This window comes from Melopsittacus undulatus, chromosome Z, assembly GCF_012275295.1.
Source record: "Melopsittacus undulatus isolate bMelUnd1 chromosome Z, bMelUnd1.mat.Z, whole genome shotgun sequence".
Classification (NCBI taxonomy): Eukaryota; Metazoa; Chordata; class Aves; order Psittaciformes; family Psittaculidae; genus Melopsittacus; species Melopsittacus undulatus.
Window position 1 is genome coordinate 100,207,428 of NC_047557.1, and position 17,917 is coordinate 100,225,344.

At 46.3% G+C, this 17,917-nt stretch overlaps 2 protein-coding genes across 3 annotated transcripts; one reads left to right on the top strand and one right to left on the bottom strand.

The window, feature by feature from the left end:
• Nucleotides 1-680: 680 nt before the first annotated feature.
• Nucleotides 681-5,521, bottom strand: COX4I1 (cytochrome c oxidase subunit 4I1). Its single transcript, XM_034072542.1, has 5 exons — nucleotides 5,435-5,521; nucleotides 4,525-4,604; nucleotides 2,893-3,060; nucleotides 1,709-1,840; nucleotides 681-945 (listed from the first exon to the last, which is right to left on the bottom strand). Exons 2-5 carry the CDS (start codon nucleotides 4,601-4,603, stop codon nucleotides 809-811), a joined length of 516 nt encoding a protein of 171 aa, XP_033928433.1. The 5' UTR covers nucleotide 4,604; nucleotides 5,435-5,521; the 3' UTR covers nucleotides 681-808.
• A 28-nt stretch (nucleotides 5,522-5,549) lies between these two features.
• On the top strand, nucleotides 5,550-16,126 carry EMC8 (ER membrane protein complex subunit 8). 2 transcript variants are annotated; one of them, XM_034072541.1, is made up of 6 exons: nucleotides 5,550-5,658; nucleotides 5,695-5,914; nucleotides 11,597-11,673; nucleotides 13,068-13,137; nucleotides 13,645-13,739; nucleotides 14,018-16,126. In XM_034072541.1, exons 2-6 carry the CDS (start codon nucleotides 5,705-5,707, stop codon nucleotides 14,175-14,177), a joined length of 612 nt encoding a protein of 203 aa, XP_033928432.1. In that variant the 5' UTR covers nucleotides 5,550-5,658; nucleotides 5,695-5,704; the 3' UTR covers nucleotides 14,178-16,126. The 2 variants fall into 2 exon arrangements, with proteins under 2 accessions (XP_033928432.1, XP_033928431.1); XM_034072540.1 differs by having other exon boundaries at nucleotides 5,557-5,637; nucleotides 5,674-5,914.
• The last annotated feature ends 1,791 nt before the right edge of the window (nucleotides 16,127-17,917 follow it).

Here is a 17,917-nt window from a genome sequence, read left to right on the forward strand (position 1 = left end):
GCACACGGATTTAAACCCAAGGCAGGAAGAGAGCAAACTGAAGCTGAAGCTTGCTTTAGTCTTCAGAGGGGTGTTTTTAAGTTGCAGGCAGAAGTTTGCCTGCAGAAAGACTAGCCAAATGGAGAAAGTCAGCAGCTACAGACACAGCAAAGCAACAGCACCACCTTCCTTAGCTCAGGCCCTGGAAACATTAAGCCATGAATCAGAATGTGTCCAGCCCATTGTGTTTAATAATTCCATATGCTCCCACTAAACACAGAGATTATTTCCCTCCCCACTCTGCAACAATCCCCTCCAAGCACCATCACCTCACACACAAGGCAACGTGTGGGGTCTAAACCTATTCTTGGCTTAACTAGATGTAGTAATTCTCTTCCTCACATTCCCTTCACAAGGACAGACAGATGGACAGAGCAGAGCTGCTCTCCCCCACACACCCTGCTCCCTTCGACTTGGCCTTTTGAAGCACTGACATGCTATTTTTGGAGTGGTTACGGGATGCAGAGGCTGCGATCTGCTTACCTTACATGTAGCTCTGACCTCTGCACAGCAGGACAGCTGGCTGTGCCCCAGAGACATTCCCTTGAATACACACCATCTATGACGAGATTACCCAGGAAAGCTCTGCCCCTCAGATTCCCATCACACCACACACGCCTATACACCAATAAAAGGACACCTTCAAGTTAACCAGACATTTATTAGCCTCTATGTAGGTGGAGAGGTTGTTCCAGTACACAACAACGAGGTCACACACAGGTGATGGAATCATTTCATATTCAAGCAGAACAGGCTGTGCTGAGTTGCTTTATTTCTTCCACTCGTTCTTCTCAAAATCCCACTGGGAAGAGATGCCTTCCACGGGATTAACCCGCATGTCCAACATTCTCTTCGTCTGCGCCGACACCCACTCTTCGGAGAAGGTGTGCGGAATAGGGCCATACACTGCAATTCAAAGGCAGGTGGAATCACATCATGATATGAGGCTGGGAACTGAAGTTTCACTAATGAAAAGCTTTTTCCCCCCCAAAGGCATAGGTGCCAATCACCCACACACCATCATCTCTTCAAACCTGCATTTCCTACATCTGAGTCCTGAAGCACTCAGCTCAGGCCAGATTCCTGCATTGATTCCCCATCCGTTTCTGTTCATCTCTAAAGGCTTGTACCAAGACAACAGCACTCTACTTTCACTGCAAGTAGATGAAGCCTCAGGACACAGAACAGCTCATTTAACTGCATGCTCTGCCTTGCGGCAGCTGGAAGGCTCCCTGGGGGAGCAACGTTGGCTGGGAATGAAGCCAAACGTGGCAGAAACCCAAATGTTTACTACTAAGGCAGCAAGAAGGTTTTGCAACAGCAGGTTTCAGAGAGGGGAAGCTCTGGGATCAGTGGCATCACAGCTCCTTCCCCTCCCTTTATTTTCCTCCCATCAAAGGTCTCTCCACCACCTTCACCTTTCAGTGAGTGAGCTTCCTGAATACTCACACTACACCCCTGCTAATCTCCATGAAGAAGCTCCAGAACTGAGTTTTCAGAGACTAACAAACAGCAAGCGCCAGGAGGGCACCAGCACTGCTGATGGATACACCAGACTCCCTGGAGCAGCTCACAGCAAATCTGTCATTTCCTATCACCGTCTTCCCCATCAGATATCAACTGATCTTGCTCTTCATTTAAGAGTTAACACCGTATGGGGTTTACTTACTGAAGTGTTTCTGCCAAATGAGGATCAAACCAGTTAAACCGAGAAAGAACAGCACTCCACCGACAACAGTCTTCCATTCATTTGTTCCTTTCTTCATTTCTGCATAGGTCTCATTAAATTTGATACGATACACTGCAAAAAAATACAAGTTAAAAGCGTCAAACTATTCTTTTCCTTTTTGCTCTGACTTGCAGACCACATGTCACATTCCAGGAGGTTACCAAAGCATAAAGCCAACCAAAAGTGATGCTAAAGAGCTTCTGAATTAGCTGGACTCTGCTGCACCAAGACCAAGGCCCTCGTGCCATGGTAAATGAGTTGTTTCACCATCGCCATGTGACTCACCCCCCAGCAGGTTGATGTTTATCTGTATTTTAGAGATTATTGTAAAGTTGCATTATCAGCCCAAAAAAAGGAGAAACAGAGCTCTTCTTCCTCCCTGCCAACTCCCAGCAGGTACTGCAACCAAACCTGAGCACGAATCACTTCAACAGAAACACTTGTATCTCAGAAGGCTTCTTTCACCTTTGTCACCAAGGTCCAAATGAATTTGGCATGCAGAACATCACACTTGGAGAGTGCTTATGCATATTAGAGCCATTCTCAAAGGAGTTTTAAGCCTTTCACCTTTGACAGGGGCAGACACAGCATGTTCTCAAAGCCGGTTCTCACTGGCATACCATGATGGTAGTTTGAAAAGACAATTCAGTTTTATTTGCAAGTCAAAACACATGCCTAGCACTTTAATCAGCCAAAATTTGGCAATGCTGAGGTCAGTGGTCATTAACATTCCAATCCCCAGGGTTCATTTTTACTCAGCTGAACTACTGCATATGATTGTAAGGAAGAGAATTTGGCTTGTTGAAAGTAGACAGGAATCAAGAAATAAATATTATTTTATGGAAAAAGAAGAAATTGCTGGACTTGACCTCAGGTACATAACAGACACCACAGCAGGAATGTCTGACTTTGAAACAGCACCAAGGATCCCAGGAACAGCAAACACTGACCTCTGCATGTGTAAGTGCAACCAGCTCCATTGGAATTAACAGAGCTTCTTATGGCAAAGCCATCAGGAGGCAGAGGGGTTACTGGCTGTACTACCCGGTGTCAATAATTAACACACAACAGGTTAGATCACTCTGTTGGTAGGTGTAAGATGACTTAAAGCCCCCACTACTCACGTTCAACTTTCTCATCAGCAGACAGAGCAGTCCAAGATGCCTTCTCCTTCTCCTTCAGAGCCTGCTGCTGAGCAGAGAGATCCCTCACAAAGGCCACTTCAGGCAGGGGAACATCACGGCGGTCAATATAGGCTGGGAGGCTGAAATCATCCGCTTTGACAACACCAGCTGCACAGGGGAACAGAAGAGACACACAGTTTCTGACTCCTGCAAAAGCATCTCTTGCTGGTTACAATACAAAAAACCCACAACAGCTCAGTCAAAAAAGTGATGTCAGTTAAAGAATCCAGGAAGGAGAAGACTTCCAGGTGAAGCATTTCAAATGCTTGCTATTGTAAGAGTGAAAGAATAAAGCAGAAGGGGGATATATATAAAAGGTAATACCCTAAAACACTATTCATCATAGAATCAGACTTGTTTGGGTTGTAAGGGACATTACAGCTCATCCAGTTCCAATCCTGTCCTGGGTTCAGCAACAGCAGTTATTTTTCTCCTTCTCAGTAGCTGGTGCAGTGCTGTGCTTTGGCTTTAGCCTGAGAACAACACTGATAACACCCATGTTTTAGCTCTTGCTATATAATGCTTACCCAGATGAAGGACTTTTCAGTCTCATGCTCTGCCAGTGAGGAGGAGCACAAGAAGCTGGGAGGACGCAGAGCCAGGACACCTGACCCAAACTAACCAAAGGAGTATTCCATACCACAGGATGTCATGCCCAGTATGGAAATTGGAGAGAGTTACCCGGGACAACCAGATCACTGCTCGTGTCAGGCTGGGTATCGATCAGCAGGTGGTAAGCAATTGTGTTGTGCATCACTTGTGTTTGTTTTATTTTTCCCCTTTATGTTTTATATTCTCTCCCCTTGTTATTACCTTTATTATTATTGGTGATAGCAGGAGTGGTTTCTGTTATACCTTAGTTACTGGACTGTTCTTATCTCAGCCTGTAGGAGTTACACTCTTGCAGTTCTCCTCCCCATCCTTCTGGGAGTGAGGGGAGGAAGAAGGGGGGGAGCAAGTAGCTGTGTGGTTGTGAGTTACAGGCTGGGCTTAAATCATGACAAACCCCCTACCACAAGCAGGGACCCCTTCCACTGGAGCAGCTGCTCCAAGCCCCTGTGTCCAACCTGGCCTTGAGCACTGCCAGGGATGGGGCAGCCACAGCTTCTCTGGGCACCCTGTGCCAGCGCCTCAGCACCCTCAAAGGAAAGAGCTTCTGCCTAAGAGCTCAGCTCAGTCTCCCCTCGGGCAGGTTCAAGCCATTCCCCTTGGCCTGTCCCTGCATCCCTTCTCCCAAGACACTCTCCAGATTTACTCCCTTCAGGCACTGGAGCTGCTCTAACATCTCCTCAGAACCTTCTCCAGGCTGAACCAGCCCAGTCTCAGCCTGCTCCCGTTTTCCATCCTGGTTTTTGCCCAGCCCTCAGCCCTGCCTGCGCCTCCACATTGCCATCTGCTGGCACAGCCTGCTCGGCTCTCCTGCCGCCAGCCTCACCATCCCTCCTCTATCCCAACCCTCCTCCTACCCAAACACCAAGCAACAGCTTTTTGTTTTCTTCCTCTAAACTTCTCCCCCCATCACCCTCACTAAAATACCAAAGCAGTATTCGGCATTTATAAAATACCACCTACCATGTCCATGAGCTCTCAGGCAGATGGAGGTGGAAATGGCTCTCTTCCCAATGAGGCTGAATGCCCTGGAAGCCAACATCCTGTCAGCACAAAACAGCAGTAGGTAAGTCAAGGTGAAGCAAAGACATCTAACGCACAAAGATGAAATAACGCCGTTTTCCACGAGACTATAAAACAGCCAGACCAGAGGCTTCCTGTCTTTTCAGTCCTCGCTTTTCAGGGTCATTCCCTTATCATAATGACAGGGATTAATCTCCCCCCTCCCTGTTCCAGTGCCAGAAGCCCAGACTTGAACTAAACGGCATTCCCTTGTTTAAACCGGCCTCTCTAAACGCTTTCCCTCGGTAACAAATCGTTACCTGGCACAACCCAGGAGCTCGAAACGAGAATCTAAACCCATCCCGCATTCACTAAACGCATCCTACCTCCATTAAACCCATCCTGCATTCACTAAACGCATCCTACCTCCATTAAACCCATCCTACCTCCATTAACGGCCTCAGCAGCGCCCAGCCCAAGGACACCCTCCCCGGTAACGGTGTGTGCCGCAGCCCGGCACTGCCACTGCAGAACACGCTTCTATCACACCCACAACCCCCCCGAACACCCCCCCAACAACCCCGCTGCCGGCCCAGCGCGGAGCCCTCCGCCTGACCTTGCCTCGGGGCACACCCCCAACCCTATCGCGACAGAGCCCGACACAACGCGACACCGACCGTAGGCCGCACGGAGGGGCCTTCAACCGGGTGAGGAGGCCGCGCTCCCCCCGCACCCCCCATGCACCCATAACCCCATCCCGGGGGCAGGGGGGGGGCAGGGGGGGCTCAGGGGGTCCCCATTGTGTCCCGGTGCCCCCCCCTTGGGCCCCGTTGCCCCCCCCGGGCCCCGGTGCCCCCCCCGGCCCGACGACCTGACACCGTCCTCTACGCCGCGCTGCGACGGAAGAGAGCCGACCGGAAGCGCGGTGCACACCGGGAGGAGCGGCCCCTTCCGAGGGGCTGATGGGATAGCGGCGGACTGCCTGCCTCGCTTTTACGACGGTGTTTGGCGACGCTTTGCGGCAGGCTAGAGGCCTGAGGGGAAGCGGCGGGGCCGGTGTCGGTACCGGGGTCGGTACCGGTGTCAGTACCGGTGTCAGTACCGGTGTCAGTACCGGTGTCAGTACCGGTATCACGGCAGGATGAAGCTGACCACGCAGGCCTATTGTAAGATGGTGCTGCACAGCGCCAAGTACCCGCACTGCGCCGTGAACGGGCTGCTGGTGGCCGAGCGGCCGTCGGGAGCCCCGCGCCGGGACCAGGCCGGGCCCCCGTCGCTCTTCGTGGACTGCATCCCGCTGTTCCACGGCACCCTGGCGCTGGCTCCCATGTTGGAGGTAGCGCTCACGCTGGTAAGGGGCCGAGCGTGCGGGCTGTGGGGTGCTGGGCATGGGAGGGTTGGCGGCCAGGGCCTGGGTGAGCTTGGGGTGAGGAGGGGATGGTGCGGAGGGGCCTGGGGTGGTTCTGGGATAGGGAGCAGGCTTCCTAAAGTGGGGAAACCGCGAGGCCTGTCCATTGTGGAGATAGCATTTACAGAGACCTTGTGTTTTGTCTGGTGTAAGTGCAGGAAAGCTGCTGTTTATATTGGTGGTATTATCCGTGAATGAGTCCCAGAGGGAATCATAGAATCATAGAATGGTTTGGGTTGGAAAGGACCTTAAGATCATCCAGTTCCAACCCCCTGTCATGAGCAGGGACACCTCACACTAAACCACATCACGCAAGGCTTCATCCAACCTGGCCTTGAACACTGCCAGGGATGGAGCATTCACAAGCTCCCTGGGCAACCCATTCCAGTGCCTCAGCACCCTCACAGTAAAGAATTTCTTCCTTATATCCAGTCTAAACCTCTGCTGTTTCAGTTTGAAGTTATTACCCCTTGTCCTATCAGTACAGTCCCTAATGAATAGTCCCTCCCCAGCATCCCTGTAGGCCCCCTTCGGATACTGGAAGGCTGCTATGAGGAATGTTCTTGTTCTACAGCACAAAAAGCGTATCCTAGTTTACCCTTAAGGCATCTCACAGTGGTGTCAGCTGCTTGGAAAAGGGCAGTCTTTGGTTGGAAAATGGTACTCTGAGTACAGAGACAGGTATGTCTTGCATCTGAGTAGCTCTTGTTGCCAGTGACATGGACAGTGGGATTGAGGACACCCTCAGCAAGTTTAGCAGCACCAAGCTGCATGGTGCAGTCAGAACACTGGAGGGAAGAGATGCCATCTGGAGGGACCTGGACAGACTTGAGAGGTGGGTCACTGCCAACCTCATGAAGTTCAGTAAGACCAAGTGTAAGGTCCTACACCTGGATCAGGGCGATCCCAATTACAAATACAGATGCAGAATGGGTTGTGAGCAGTGCTGAGGAGAAGGACTTGAGGGTGTTGGTTGATGAGAAGCTCAACATGATCCAGCACTGTGTACTTACAGCCCAAACAGCCAACCGTGTGCTGGGCTGCACCCCCACAGCGTGAGCAGCAGCCAAGGAAGGGGATTCTCCTCCTCTGCTGCACTCTGGGGAGACACTGCCTGTAGTCGTGATCCAAATCTAGGGCAACAGCAGAAGAGGGAAGTGCTGTTGGAGCAAGTCCTTGGAGCTGCTGGGAGGGCTGGAGCAGTTCTGCTCTGGAGCCAGGCTGAGAGAGCTGGGCTGGGGCAGCCTGGGCAAGAGAAGGCTCCTGAAGGGGAGACCTGAGAGCAGCTCGAGTGCCTAAAGGGGCTGCAGGAAAGCTAGAGAGGGGCTTGGGACAAGGGCCTGTAGGGACAGGCGAAGGGGAATGGCTTGAACCTGCCTGAGGGGAGACTGAGCTGAGCTCTTAGGCAGAAGCTGTTCCCTGTGAGGGTGCTGAGGCGCTGGCACAGGGTGCCCAGAGAAGCTGTGGCTGCCCCATCCCCGGCAGTGTTCAAGGCCAGGTTGGACACAGGGGCTTGGAGCAGCTGCTGCAGTGGAAGGGGTCCCTGCCTGTGGCAGGGGTTGGGACTGGATGAGCTTTGAGGTCCCTTCCAACCCAAACCATTCCATGATAAATATGTATTTCTTAATTCATTTTGTTGTACTTTCCCCATTTATGGAAGCCTAATTAGGAAGAAAGAATGATGTCTCTTCATACTGCTGGTCTTGTTTGTGTGTGAAATCTCACCTTGGTATCTTGCCAGCTCACTGTCAGCCCATTAACCATGGGGTAGTTAGGTGCAGCCAAGCACTCCTAGTTTATATCCCACATCTTGCCCACTGCTGTGAAAGGGCCTTACAGTAAGTCATCATGGGATAATCCATTTCCCTCCTCTCAACATCATACAGGCAGGATGAGAGTGATGTCAGGAATGCTATACCAGCACTTTCCCATCTCAACTCCCTGTTCAAGAAGAGCAGGAGCCACCTTGCACTGGGCCAGAGCTCCAGTCCACCAGGCATTTGGGAAGAGTCCTCAAGCCAGAAGGAATGGGGAGCAAAACATGCTTGGATATATTGTAAGAGGGAGTCAGTGTGGACTGGGGCAAATCCGGAGGCAAACAAGTGCTTTGACAACCTCATTGTAGGCATGAAGTGAGATCTGGGTGTGATTTGAGCTCTGGACTTCTCTATCCATTTTGAGACTTGTCATTCTTATCAGGAGGAAATCTGTCCCTTTTTTATACCTTTAAAAATAACAAATTCCTGATCCTTGTAGACTTCTTATCTTGAATGTTCCCCTCGGTTTAACAGATAGCTTAATGAAGAAAACATATTTGCTCATAAATAAATTCCAGGTTTCTCTAGTTCAGATGGTGCCATGGGAATGTTGAGATCTTTCCAAAGCCTGGAAACGATGATGTGCAGCCAGAGGCGTAGGAACAGGAGCTGAGCCCAAGCCCTGGCCTGTGCCCTTGTGAAACACACAATATTTGTCACTCTTAAACACATTTACACCAGTGTAACAGTGTAGGAGTAACACTGTGAATGTAATCATTTCCTGCTTATGGTTTTCCTCGTGCTACAGCCTGGGAAAATGTAATAATCCTGTTTAGAATTGCTTTAATGTAGGCAGGGCTTGACTTTACCTTTTGAAACAGCAGTAAATTGTTTTTCCTGTGGGAATGAGTGGAAGTTGCTAGTGAAGTATAAAATAACAGGTATAATAAAGTGTGTGTAGGATTTGTCTTTAAATCGGGATGTTTTTCTGCATGGTTAGTTGCAGTGAATTTTCATTAATTTGGGGTTTTGGTGTAGTTTTCTAGTGTGGGTCTTGCTCCAGGATCAGATTATTAGGAAATAAATCCTCTTTCTTGCAATATCTGAAGTATCTTACCATATCTACAGTAAGCAGATCGTTATGGAACCAAGGAAATGCCAGTGGCTTATGTATTTGCTCTTCGGTTTTGATACAAAAAGCCAAAGATGGGAAACCCCTGACATTTCCCACATTAATTAGGACGTGCAGAGGGCTTTGCAATCACATTTGATGACTCCTGTGATGCTTGGCAGCTTTAAAACTCTCTGCTCAACAAGAGCCTGGGGCCTTTTGCTCCCATTCTTTGTTTAAACAGAGGCAAAGGTGTCAGTAAATACTGGCTCGGCAGCTAAGAGAATTGGGTTTTATTGTTGTAAGGTTGAAGAGGAGAGTGTTCTGTACCACGTAACACATGGTTACTAAATAAATCAGTGAGATTAGCATTGAAACTGAGAGTTTGTAACAAATCACTTCTGTTTCTAAAGGATTTTACAGCTGTGTCAGGTTTTGATGTGATCTGTCTCTCTCCAGTTAAATTACTGCTGATTCTTGGTCAGCCTGTGGTCTGTATGAGGGTTTTATAGAACCAGCCCCTCGAGCTGCACCTCCTCATCTCACCTGAATTATCCCAGAACATTAAATGGGAGCAATAGTCTCCAGATTTAGCCTTAAAACAGGCTTGTCCACGTGGTAACGCCTAAAAACTGTGAGCAGCACTTAGGTACAAGGAATCCACGAGATTAGATGTTGTTAAACACGCAGCAGCACCTGAAGGTTCGTAGCTCTGAAGAAGAGAGCAGAAGCGCGTGCATTTAATTTGCACTTTGGCTCATCAGCTTGAAATCCCTTTTGAAAACGGAGTCATTAAAGAAAAAGTGAATTAAGTTTCACATGGGGGGGGCTGGGGAGTTGTTTTTGTGCTTTTGAATTTCTCAGCTAATTGATATGGGGTTTGCAGCCACATTCTTCTCTAAAAGAGGCAAACAGCATCACACCGAGCAGCACTTCCCATGGCCTGCTCCCCAGTGCTTGGACCCATGGTCAGAGGGGTGGTAGGTTACAGCTTTTCCCCTCCCTGGGCTCTCCAGGTCCTCCTGCACACACTTTAGTGGCTGCAGGAAACCCAGGGGCAGGCTGCTTTTGACACATGCCGTATGGAAGCGAGATGCAGTTTATCTCCTGCTGGCTTGTCCTTGGCAGGGATGGACATGACTAAAAATATCAGGGGGTAATTGCTGCTGAGGCTACATGTGATGGCAGGGCCGTGGTTAGAGAGTGTTTGGAAAGTGCATGTGGAAACGGCTTGAATTCCAAAAAAGATGGGTTTTTCCTTAGGTTTTGGGGCTTTTTTTAACAAAGGCGGTTTTTGATTACCACTCAGGGAATGGAGAGCTTAAAAATCATCCTATCATTGTTCTAAGTAATTTTTCAGTACACAACAAAAATTGATTCAGAACTAAGGTTTTTAATTTTTAAATTGATTTACTTATTTTTTTTATTATTATTAATTTTAGTGTCTGGGCTTCTGGCTTTAATGCCAAGCTTTCAAGCCACTAACAATTAAAACCATAGTCCTAAGCCCTCAAAATGGGTTTGTAATTGAAACAGCAGTTGGCCTTCAGGTATAGGAGGGCTACACAGCTCCTCTTTTATCACGTAAATCCATGTCATCCCTTTGTAGAGGCAGGATTATTTCACATGGCTTTGTTTGTGTGTTTGTGCAGTCTAATACTATAATTACTGCTAAAAATGAGGTTGATTTGACTTACAGGATGGGACAGGTCAGCATCAGTTATTTTTGGACTCCATTTTAATATAGATGTTGAGGTTTTCTTGATGCATGCTCTCTAGGGACTGCAAAGGAAAATTCTAGGTGCTTTCTTCACTTCTGTCTTTCAGGGCTTTGTATTATGCTGACTTGATATCCTCAGTTATAAGGAGAAACATCATCTATATAAGTATTTTAAAGAAAGACAGACTCAGCAGGAAGAATTCAGATCCAGCACGAACCAGAAAGAGCAGCAGCGTGTGCATGCTGAGCCTGCACTCTAATAAAGCCCCAAAACTACATAAAGTTTTGTACTTGTGTAAATCAGAAGTTGCATTAGTTGTGTGCAAAGAAATGCTTACATTTAAGCATTTACATGCAGGTGTTGGATAAGGAGGAACTCTCAAAGAAAATCAGTTTTATCACAAAAGCCTTTTTTGCACTGGAGTGGGTTGAAAAAATGGTGAACAGGACAAACTTTATCTGCTTCACACCTTTCACTTCAAGCTTTGTTTTCTAATGAAGGTAAAAAAGGTTACATTTTGCCCTTGAAATAATACATTATTATACTACATAATACTACCTAGAAATAAAATCAACAATCTCTTTTTGAATGATAGTACAGTCACACATTCACATGGTAAACGTTTTCTAGAGTCTGTCAAATAAACACTTAACAGGAAACAGCCACCAAGGGCAATAGGTAAGACCGAGACTCCTTTCCCAGGCAGCATTGCAGAAGTTAATAGTCCTGTCATTAAAATTTAGGCCAGGCTTTGACTGAGATAACTTCTTGCTCTTTTGCTCCATTTGGTTAATGTTTTCCACAATTCTCTTAAATGTTCAGCTTGATTTCTCTGTTCTAGTTAAATTACCCAAACTGTGTGAGTGTATACATACATACATATAAATATGTATATATTTAAAGAAGCAATTGGCAAAGATACCATAATGCTTCAATTACTATTCCATTTGCAGAGCAAACATGAGATTTCCTTAGTTCTGTGGGGGTTTTTCTTCTTTATTTTTCCTGGTCTTACTTGTTCCAATTACTTTTTCAGATTGACTCTTGGTGCAAAGAGAATAGCTACGTGATAGCTGGATATTACCAGGCAAACGAACGCGTGAAAGATGCCAGGTGTGTTGGTGCAATATTTCCTTCTGTTTGCTCTTTTATGTTGTACTTTGTACTCTGCCAGCAAAAATCATCGACATAAATCATGCGTGTTGATTAACTTTGACAACTGTCATCTGCTTTCACATTGTCTTCGTGGAGCCTGGTGGGTATGGCCTTTGTTCAGGTGCAGAAACCCCAGTCTTTCCAGAACCACTCCTCTTCAGTGGATACTAAAAAAGGCCAGTCTTTGAATGACTGCCAGCCAGTTTAATTGCAGTTGTCAGGGAAATAGCCAAAATTTGCAGGCATGTTTGCTTGTTCAGTACAGATCTTGTAGACTCGAATGACTCCAAGTATCTCTGAAAGTCTTTCAGAAGTGACCTAATTCTTGCTAAACTAATAGTCTCCAAGTTTTATTGAAGCATTTTCTTACGTGGTGACAGGACGCTCTCAAAATGGAAGCTGACGTCAGTCGTGCAGCACTATCTCTTTTCATTTATTTTCCCCACAATTAGTCATTTTTTTCCCCCTTCTAGCTAATGCAGATTACTCAATAAGCAATAAAGGGGCTTTTCTGTTGAGCCACAATAGTTTTATATACGTGCATCAAATATTTCCCCCCTCTATTAGACAAATCCAGTTTCAGGACTAATGAGAGCACATCACACTTGCATTTAAAATAAATATGAACAGGTTGTTTAAAGTATTATGCTGTGTTGTTAATGTATATCCTTCAGTCTCAAGTATGTTATTTAAGTAATCCTTGTGACTGCCAAGGTGTCTAACAGGGATAAGAACATTATTTATCCTTTCCCTACAAGGGAAATAATTCTGCTAGGGACATTTTTAAGGAGAAGATACAGTTTGTCTGTTCTATTTGAGGTTTGAAAGAATATCACAGGCTTGGTTGGGGTTTTCTTTGAATTCTGATTTCATTTCTGAAGATAACTGGCACCACATAGAGATTGACATTCTTTGAAACAGGACAAAGGTTTTTCTTTAAAAGATTACCTGATTTTGGTAGAGAAGCTGGGCAGAGCGTGGGTTCAAATGCAGACTGGGGAGCAAACTTGGTTTCTTTTTTAAATACCTGCCTGGACAAAGGTGGCTGCAGTCTTTGGTCTGGTGGGAGAAAGTAGGGGGCCGTAAAACATTGATTCAGTGAGGATTTTGCCATTCCAAACCCCATTGCCTAAGTGTAGCTGAGATCTAGATCATGTGCTGAAGAGGAGAGCTGGGGCTTTCGGGGCTTTCTTGGCTTTCTGACTTCACTCAAGTGTAGCATTAGCTTAATATCTGGTTCCTGTTTGTAAGCACACAGTGTAATTTTCACATCTTTTTAAGCATATTTCCTGCTGGTTTCAGCTGAAATGTCTTGCTTCACCTAACACAGTTGCTTCTACCTTCTGTTGCAGCCCAAACCAGGTTGCAGAAAAGGTGGCCTCCAGAATTGCAGAGGGCTTTAATGATACAGCACTCATAATGGTAAATTATTTCATTCCCTCCCACCTCTTTATGGCTGATGTTATGATTGTGGTGTTGGACTAACCATTTAAACACTAGTCTCTGCGTCCTTTAATGGTGAAGTAATTTTCTCTTTCCTTCCAAATGCTCTGGGGAGGAGATGCAGTGACCTGTAGCCAGTGCAGTTCTTAGTATGTCTACAAAGAAACTATGGTTACCTTGCTGCCACCTAAAAGGAAGTGGAAGCTTTCTCTGCAAGGCTAGAGTGAAGACAGTGTGTTCATTAATTCGGGCCCCCTTCTGTGATTTAAACTCTTGCTTAACTCTTGTAAGACTCAGAATGCTTTACCTGCTGCAGTGACAAAGGGTTTTGGCAGTTTAAGTGTAAAATTCAGCTCATTTGTAGGCAGAAGAGTGGATGGGTTAGTGTAAGGTGCCCTGTTAGTAAAAAATTACTGGCTTGTATTTCATCTCTTTACTTGAGATCTTGAGGAGGAGACTAAAGTGGTGTTTTACTGTGCACAACAGGTCGATAACACCAAGTTTACGATGGAGTGTGTAGAGCCTGCCATTCACGTGTATGAGCTTCATGAGAACAAGTGGAGGTGCAAGGACCCACATGTGTGAGTAAACTTCAGAGTTTATTTGTGTTTGGGTAGTAAGGAAGAACAGGTTGCCTGGTTAAGGGCAAAACATTGACTGTAGCTGAGTGACACTGTAAGGGCGGTGGGTGTAGCTGACACTGGTTTTTAAAGCTGTTTTTGCTGTAGTGACAGAGAACTGGCTTCTGCAGCCAGGCAGAATGACCACCATTGACCACACTGCAGAGAGTGTGGCTTAATTTCCAGAGTGGAGATTTTCCTGGTGATTACTATTTATTCCTGGTTATTTTACATCCTAGTGATTTTTGTGAAGATTGGACCGAAGCCCAGAGAATCGCTGCATCTCTCTTGGACAGCAAGTCCTACGAGACACTGGTAGATTTCGATAATCACCTGGATGATATCCGGAATGACTGGACAAACCCAGAGATCAACAAAGCTGTCCTCCATCTGTGCTAGAGGGGTTTCTACCAACTAACTTACAGGCGTTCCCACTCTGTACTGAAGAGAGAAAAGTGCTATTTTTAAGTGTAAATAGAATAATACTCAGTAACTTGTGTGGAAACCTGATTGAAAAGCAGTGGCATGTCACGTTGCAGGGTGATGTGTCCGTAAGCTGTTGAATCCTTTTTGCAAGATTCCTTGAAGAACTGCAAACTGTCAGTTACTGCTGTCCTTATGGATGCCTTCCCAGTTGTAGTGAATGTTGCTCTTCCTTCAGAACCAAAACTACTACTGCTTGTCCCTACTGTTCATAATACAGAGTTTTGACTAAGCTTTTCTAATCTGTAGAGAGGTTACTTTTCAATGATTTATAGAAATACCTTCCAAGGAAAATTAGTCCTGTCCTCAGATGGGAAAATTTAAGGTCAGATATGTAAGGTTAACGGTTGGAAGTTTAGTTCTTTTGACACAGTAAAATGCAAACTGCTGAGGACAACATACCATGCTCATGTGTTAACTGTTCTGCAGTGGTTTAGCATGACACAGCTACTACCAAGAATGTGTTAAAGCAGCATTCCCAAACACTATGGTGATTCCTGCTCTCCATGGGCATACAGCCACAGATATTGCTTGAATATGTTAAACCCAGTGTAAAAATCAAATGTTCACCTAGTGATGTGTAAAAAGGTCTGGAAGTGAACTAATGAGTTCTGAACCAGTTTGAATCTACAAAAGAAGAGTGAAGTACCTTATTAATTGTATGCAGTCTTGTTGGGATTTATAAACTGATCTCATTTTCAGCTGGTTCACATGCTGTCCATTTAAGTAGGTCTGAATTGTGTCCCTCCAAGTTGAAGGCAAGTGATCTAAATACATTGAATCAAGGAGCCTAGGTACAGTCCTTGTTCAGCTTCTGTTTCTCTAATTAATGCTTGTTTTATACTAAAAGGTTTAATGAAGCTTCATGTAAGACTGGCACAGTTCTTGTTGCCTTACTCTTCATCATTGTTTGTCAGACTAGTTAAACATAAGCTCAGCCTGCATCAGTTTCTCTGGGTTTCCTTCTCTTCCTACCCAAAAGTGGAAGATACAAACGATCTGCCTCTCTCCAAGTTCTTGCCTTTTCCTTAGTGTTCTGATTTTGAAACGTGAAGGGTGGGATTGTCAAAACCTCTTGGTCTACTTCTGCTCCTACTTAAATAAGCACAAGTTTTACTCTTGGTAGTGAGAAGTAAGGCATAAGGCTAAAATCCTGTTCTGAAGCAGTGAATAGAATCAGGATGCTTCCATCTAGGTGCTGCTCTGCTGTTCCCTGCAGTTCTGATTCCACAAAACTGTGAGGTGAGATGTGAGGTTCAGGTCCATATCCAAGAGGGAAGTGAAAAGTTGAACGGTTGGGTTTGTCTCCCTCCCTAAAGTGTGTTAATAAAAGGGTTGGCACTTAGTCAACAGCTTTTCCTGAGCATAAGTCAGATATGGTTGTGGGAAGGGAAAATGTTTTCACCTGTTGAACGAGAACATATATCTAGCTCACAAACAGGGAGATAAACACATTCCAGTGGCTGTTTTCACTGCACATCCATGGCTGTATGAAAAGATACCCTGGGAACAAGAATGCTCTGAAATGTATGTTTGGATCTGGCTCTGCAGGCAGAGGACTGTTGGCTTACTTTCTACAAACACCCCCTGAAATCTAACCTATTGTTCCAGAGGCAGATGTTATCTTAGGGAGATGCAGTACCTTAGTTATGGGAGATTGTCAGTCAGCACTGCCATATAACCTGTTATGTCTCCTGAGCCACAGGAAATGTATTTCTTTGTAACTCCGTGTCATATTCTGTCTTTGATCATATATATGGTAATACAGTTTAAATCTTGCCTTTCTCCCCCGAAATGTATATCATCGCTCTGTAACCCGATGGAAACACTCCCTGTGACTAACAATGAGACACGTTTCTGGAAGAGGAGCAGTTTTTAGTGCTTTGTCTTTTCCCTTTCTTTATCTTCTGTTTGCTTTTCAATGAGGTCCTTTGAGTGTTTTGCCACCAGCAGAAGCCCAGGCTGGCTTTAAGGAAAAAGGACAAGCTCTGCAATGCTCAGATCTTATCTCACCTGTCCTATTTGCATTGAAGGCAGGACAAAAGGCAGCAGTTTCATAAAGCCAGGCAGCCCGCAGCCACCATGGCTCTTGTGAAAGAATGAGGAAGCTGCAGCCTATGTTCCCCTTTCCTGCTGATGTACCAAACCTACCTGCAGGAGCAAATGCTGGTTTCCTGGCCGCCCGATCAATTGGATTCATCAGAGCTTAAGGTAACCCCCTTTAAACCTTCAGGAGGGGAAGAAATCTTGGGGCAGGCATCTGTGCCTCTGTTACTGGAGCCCTTGTGATAACCTGGGAAGACAGCACAGGGAAGGGGTGTCCTACTCTTTTTCTTTTGTTTGTTAGCAATTAATGACATGAAGCATTAATTATTTTTCCCCCTTATTCACCAAGATTTTGAAATTTGGCGTTTGCCTGCCCAGACATTTAAATCCCAGCATTTTACCTCATCTGCAGGACTTTAAGCACTTGGAAATGCAAAATGTGGGATTCTTTCCACTCTTAACCCTAATATTTCAGAACAGTGATAAAGAGAGTCCACAAGTATCTGAAAATACCAGTTCAAAGTGCTTGGGTTCGAGTGGGAGGACACACTACTCTTTGCTGGACCTACGTGAGTGCTTGCCTTGAATCCTTTAGTCACAAGGGGGAGAACAAAGAGCCTTGAGTTTACATTGCTCAAACATCCATTCTGTTTGAAATGGAGGACCAGAATGACCTGAGACCCAGCAAGCCACAAGTAACCCGTGGCACTTCCAACCATGCCAGAAACTCCATATACCCATCCAGCTTGAGAAACACAGAAGGGAGCAGAGACTCTGGGAGGGGCTGTAGGGTTTGTTTTCACCAAGAAGTGGGACAACCCTAAAACTGTATGGAGAATTAGGGCTAGATGCATAGGGGAAGTGGTTTCTGCTCCTTCTGGCTTGTGCAGCATCCTTAGTGGGAGGAGCAGATGGGTGGCAAGAGCCAAGGGGTGTCTGCTCCGCTGTTCTTAGGGGTGCTCACAAGCAAGGTACCTGTTCCCAGGGAGTGCACTGGTATTATTTTCTCTCTGAGCTCATTGATGTGTTTATGAATGAGGATTTTAGGGGGTTTTCCTGCATTCAGGAAGTGAAGCAGTGTGCTGCTGGGGTTTTCCTCCCTTGTCCTGCCCATCTGCCAGCTGAGCTGCTCACAGGATGTTCCCTAGTCTATGTCAGTGTGAAACAAGCAAAGACCTACCACTTAACCTCCTCCAGCTCATTAGAGCTCATGGGAGCATGGAACTGAATGATATTCAAGTCCTTTCCAACCCAAACCATACTAAGATTCCATGTGGGTGTGGGAAGCAGACGAGCAGGATGAAGGAGCCACCACCTCTTCACCCAGCACAGCTGGAGCAGGGGGCAGACAGATGTGCAGAGCCCATCTCCAGCACTGTGATGTGCCCTGTGAGACAGCCCCCTGCCCCCAAGAATTCCTCACTGAAGTGAAGGAGAGGTGACAGTGACAGATGCAGGAAGTAATCCCGGGTCTCTCTGCTCCCTGGCTCGAGGCCTAATCGCTGCACTCCAGTGCTGCTGCTATTTGTAAAACGTCTCGAGATGCTCCTCGGTGGAGGGCATTGCTGATAGGAAAGAGCACGTGAATGCTAATGGAGGAGGCTGTTAAT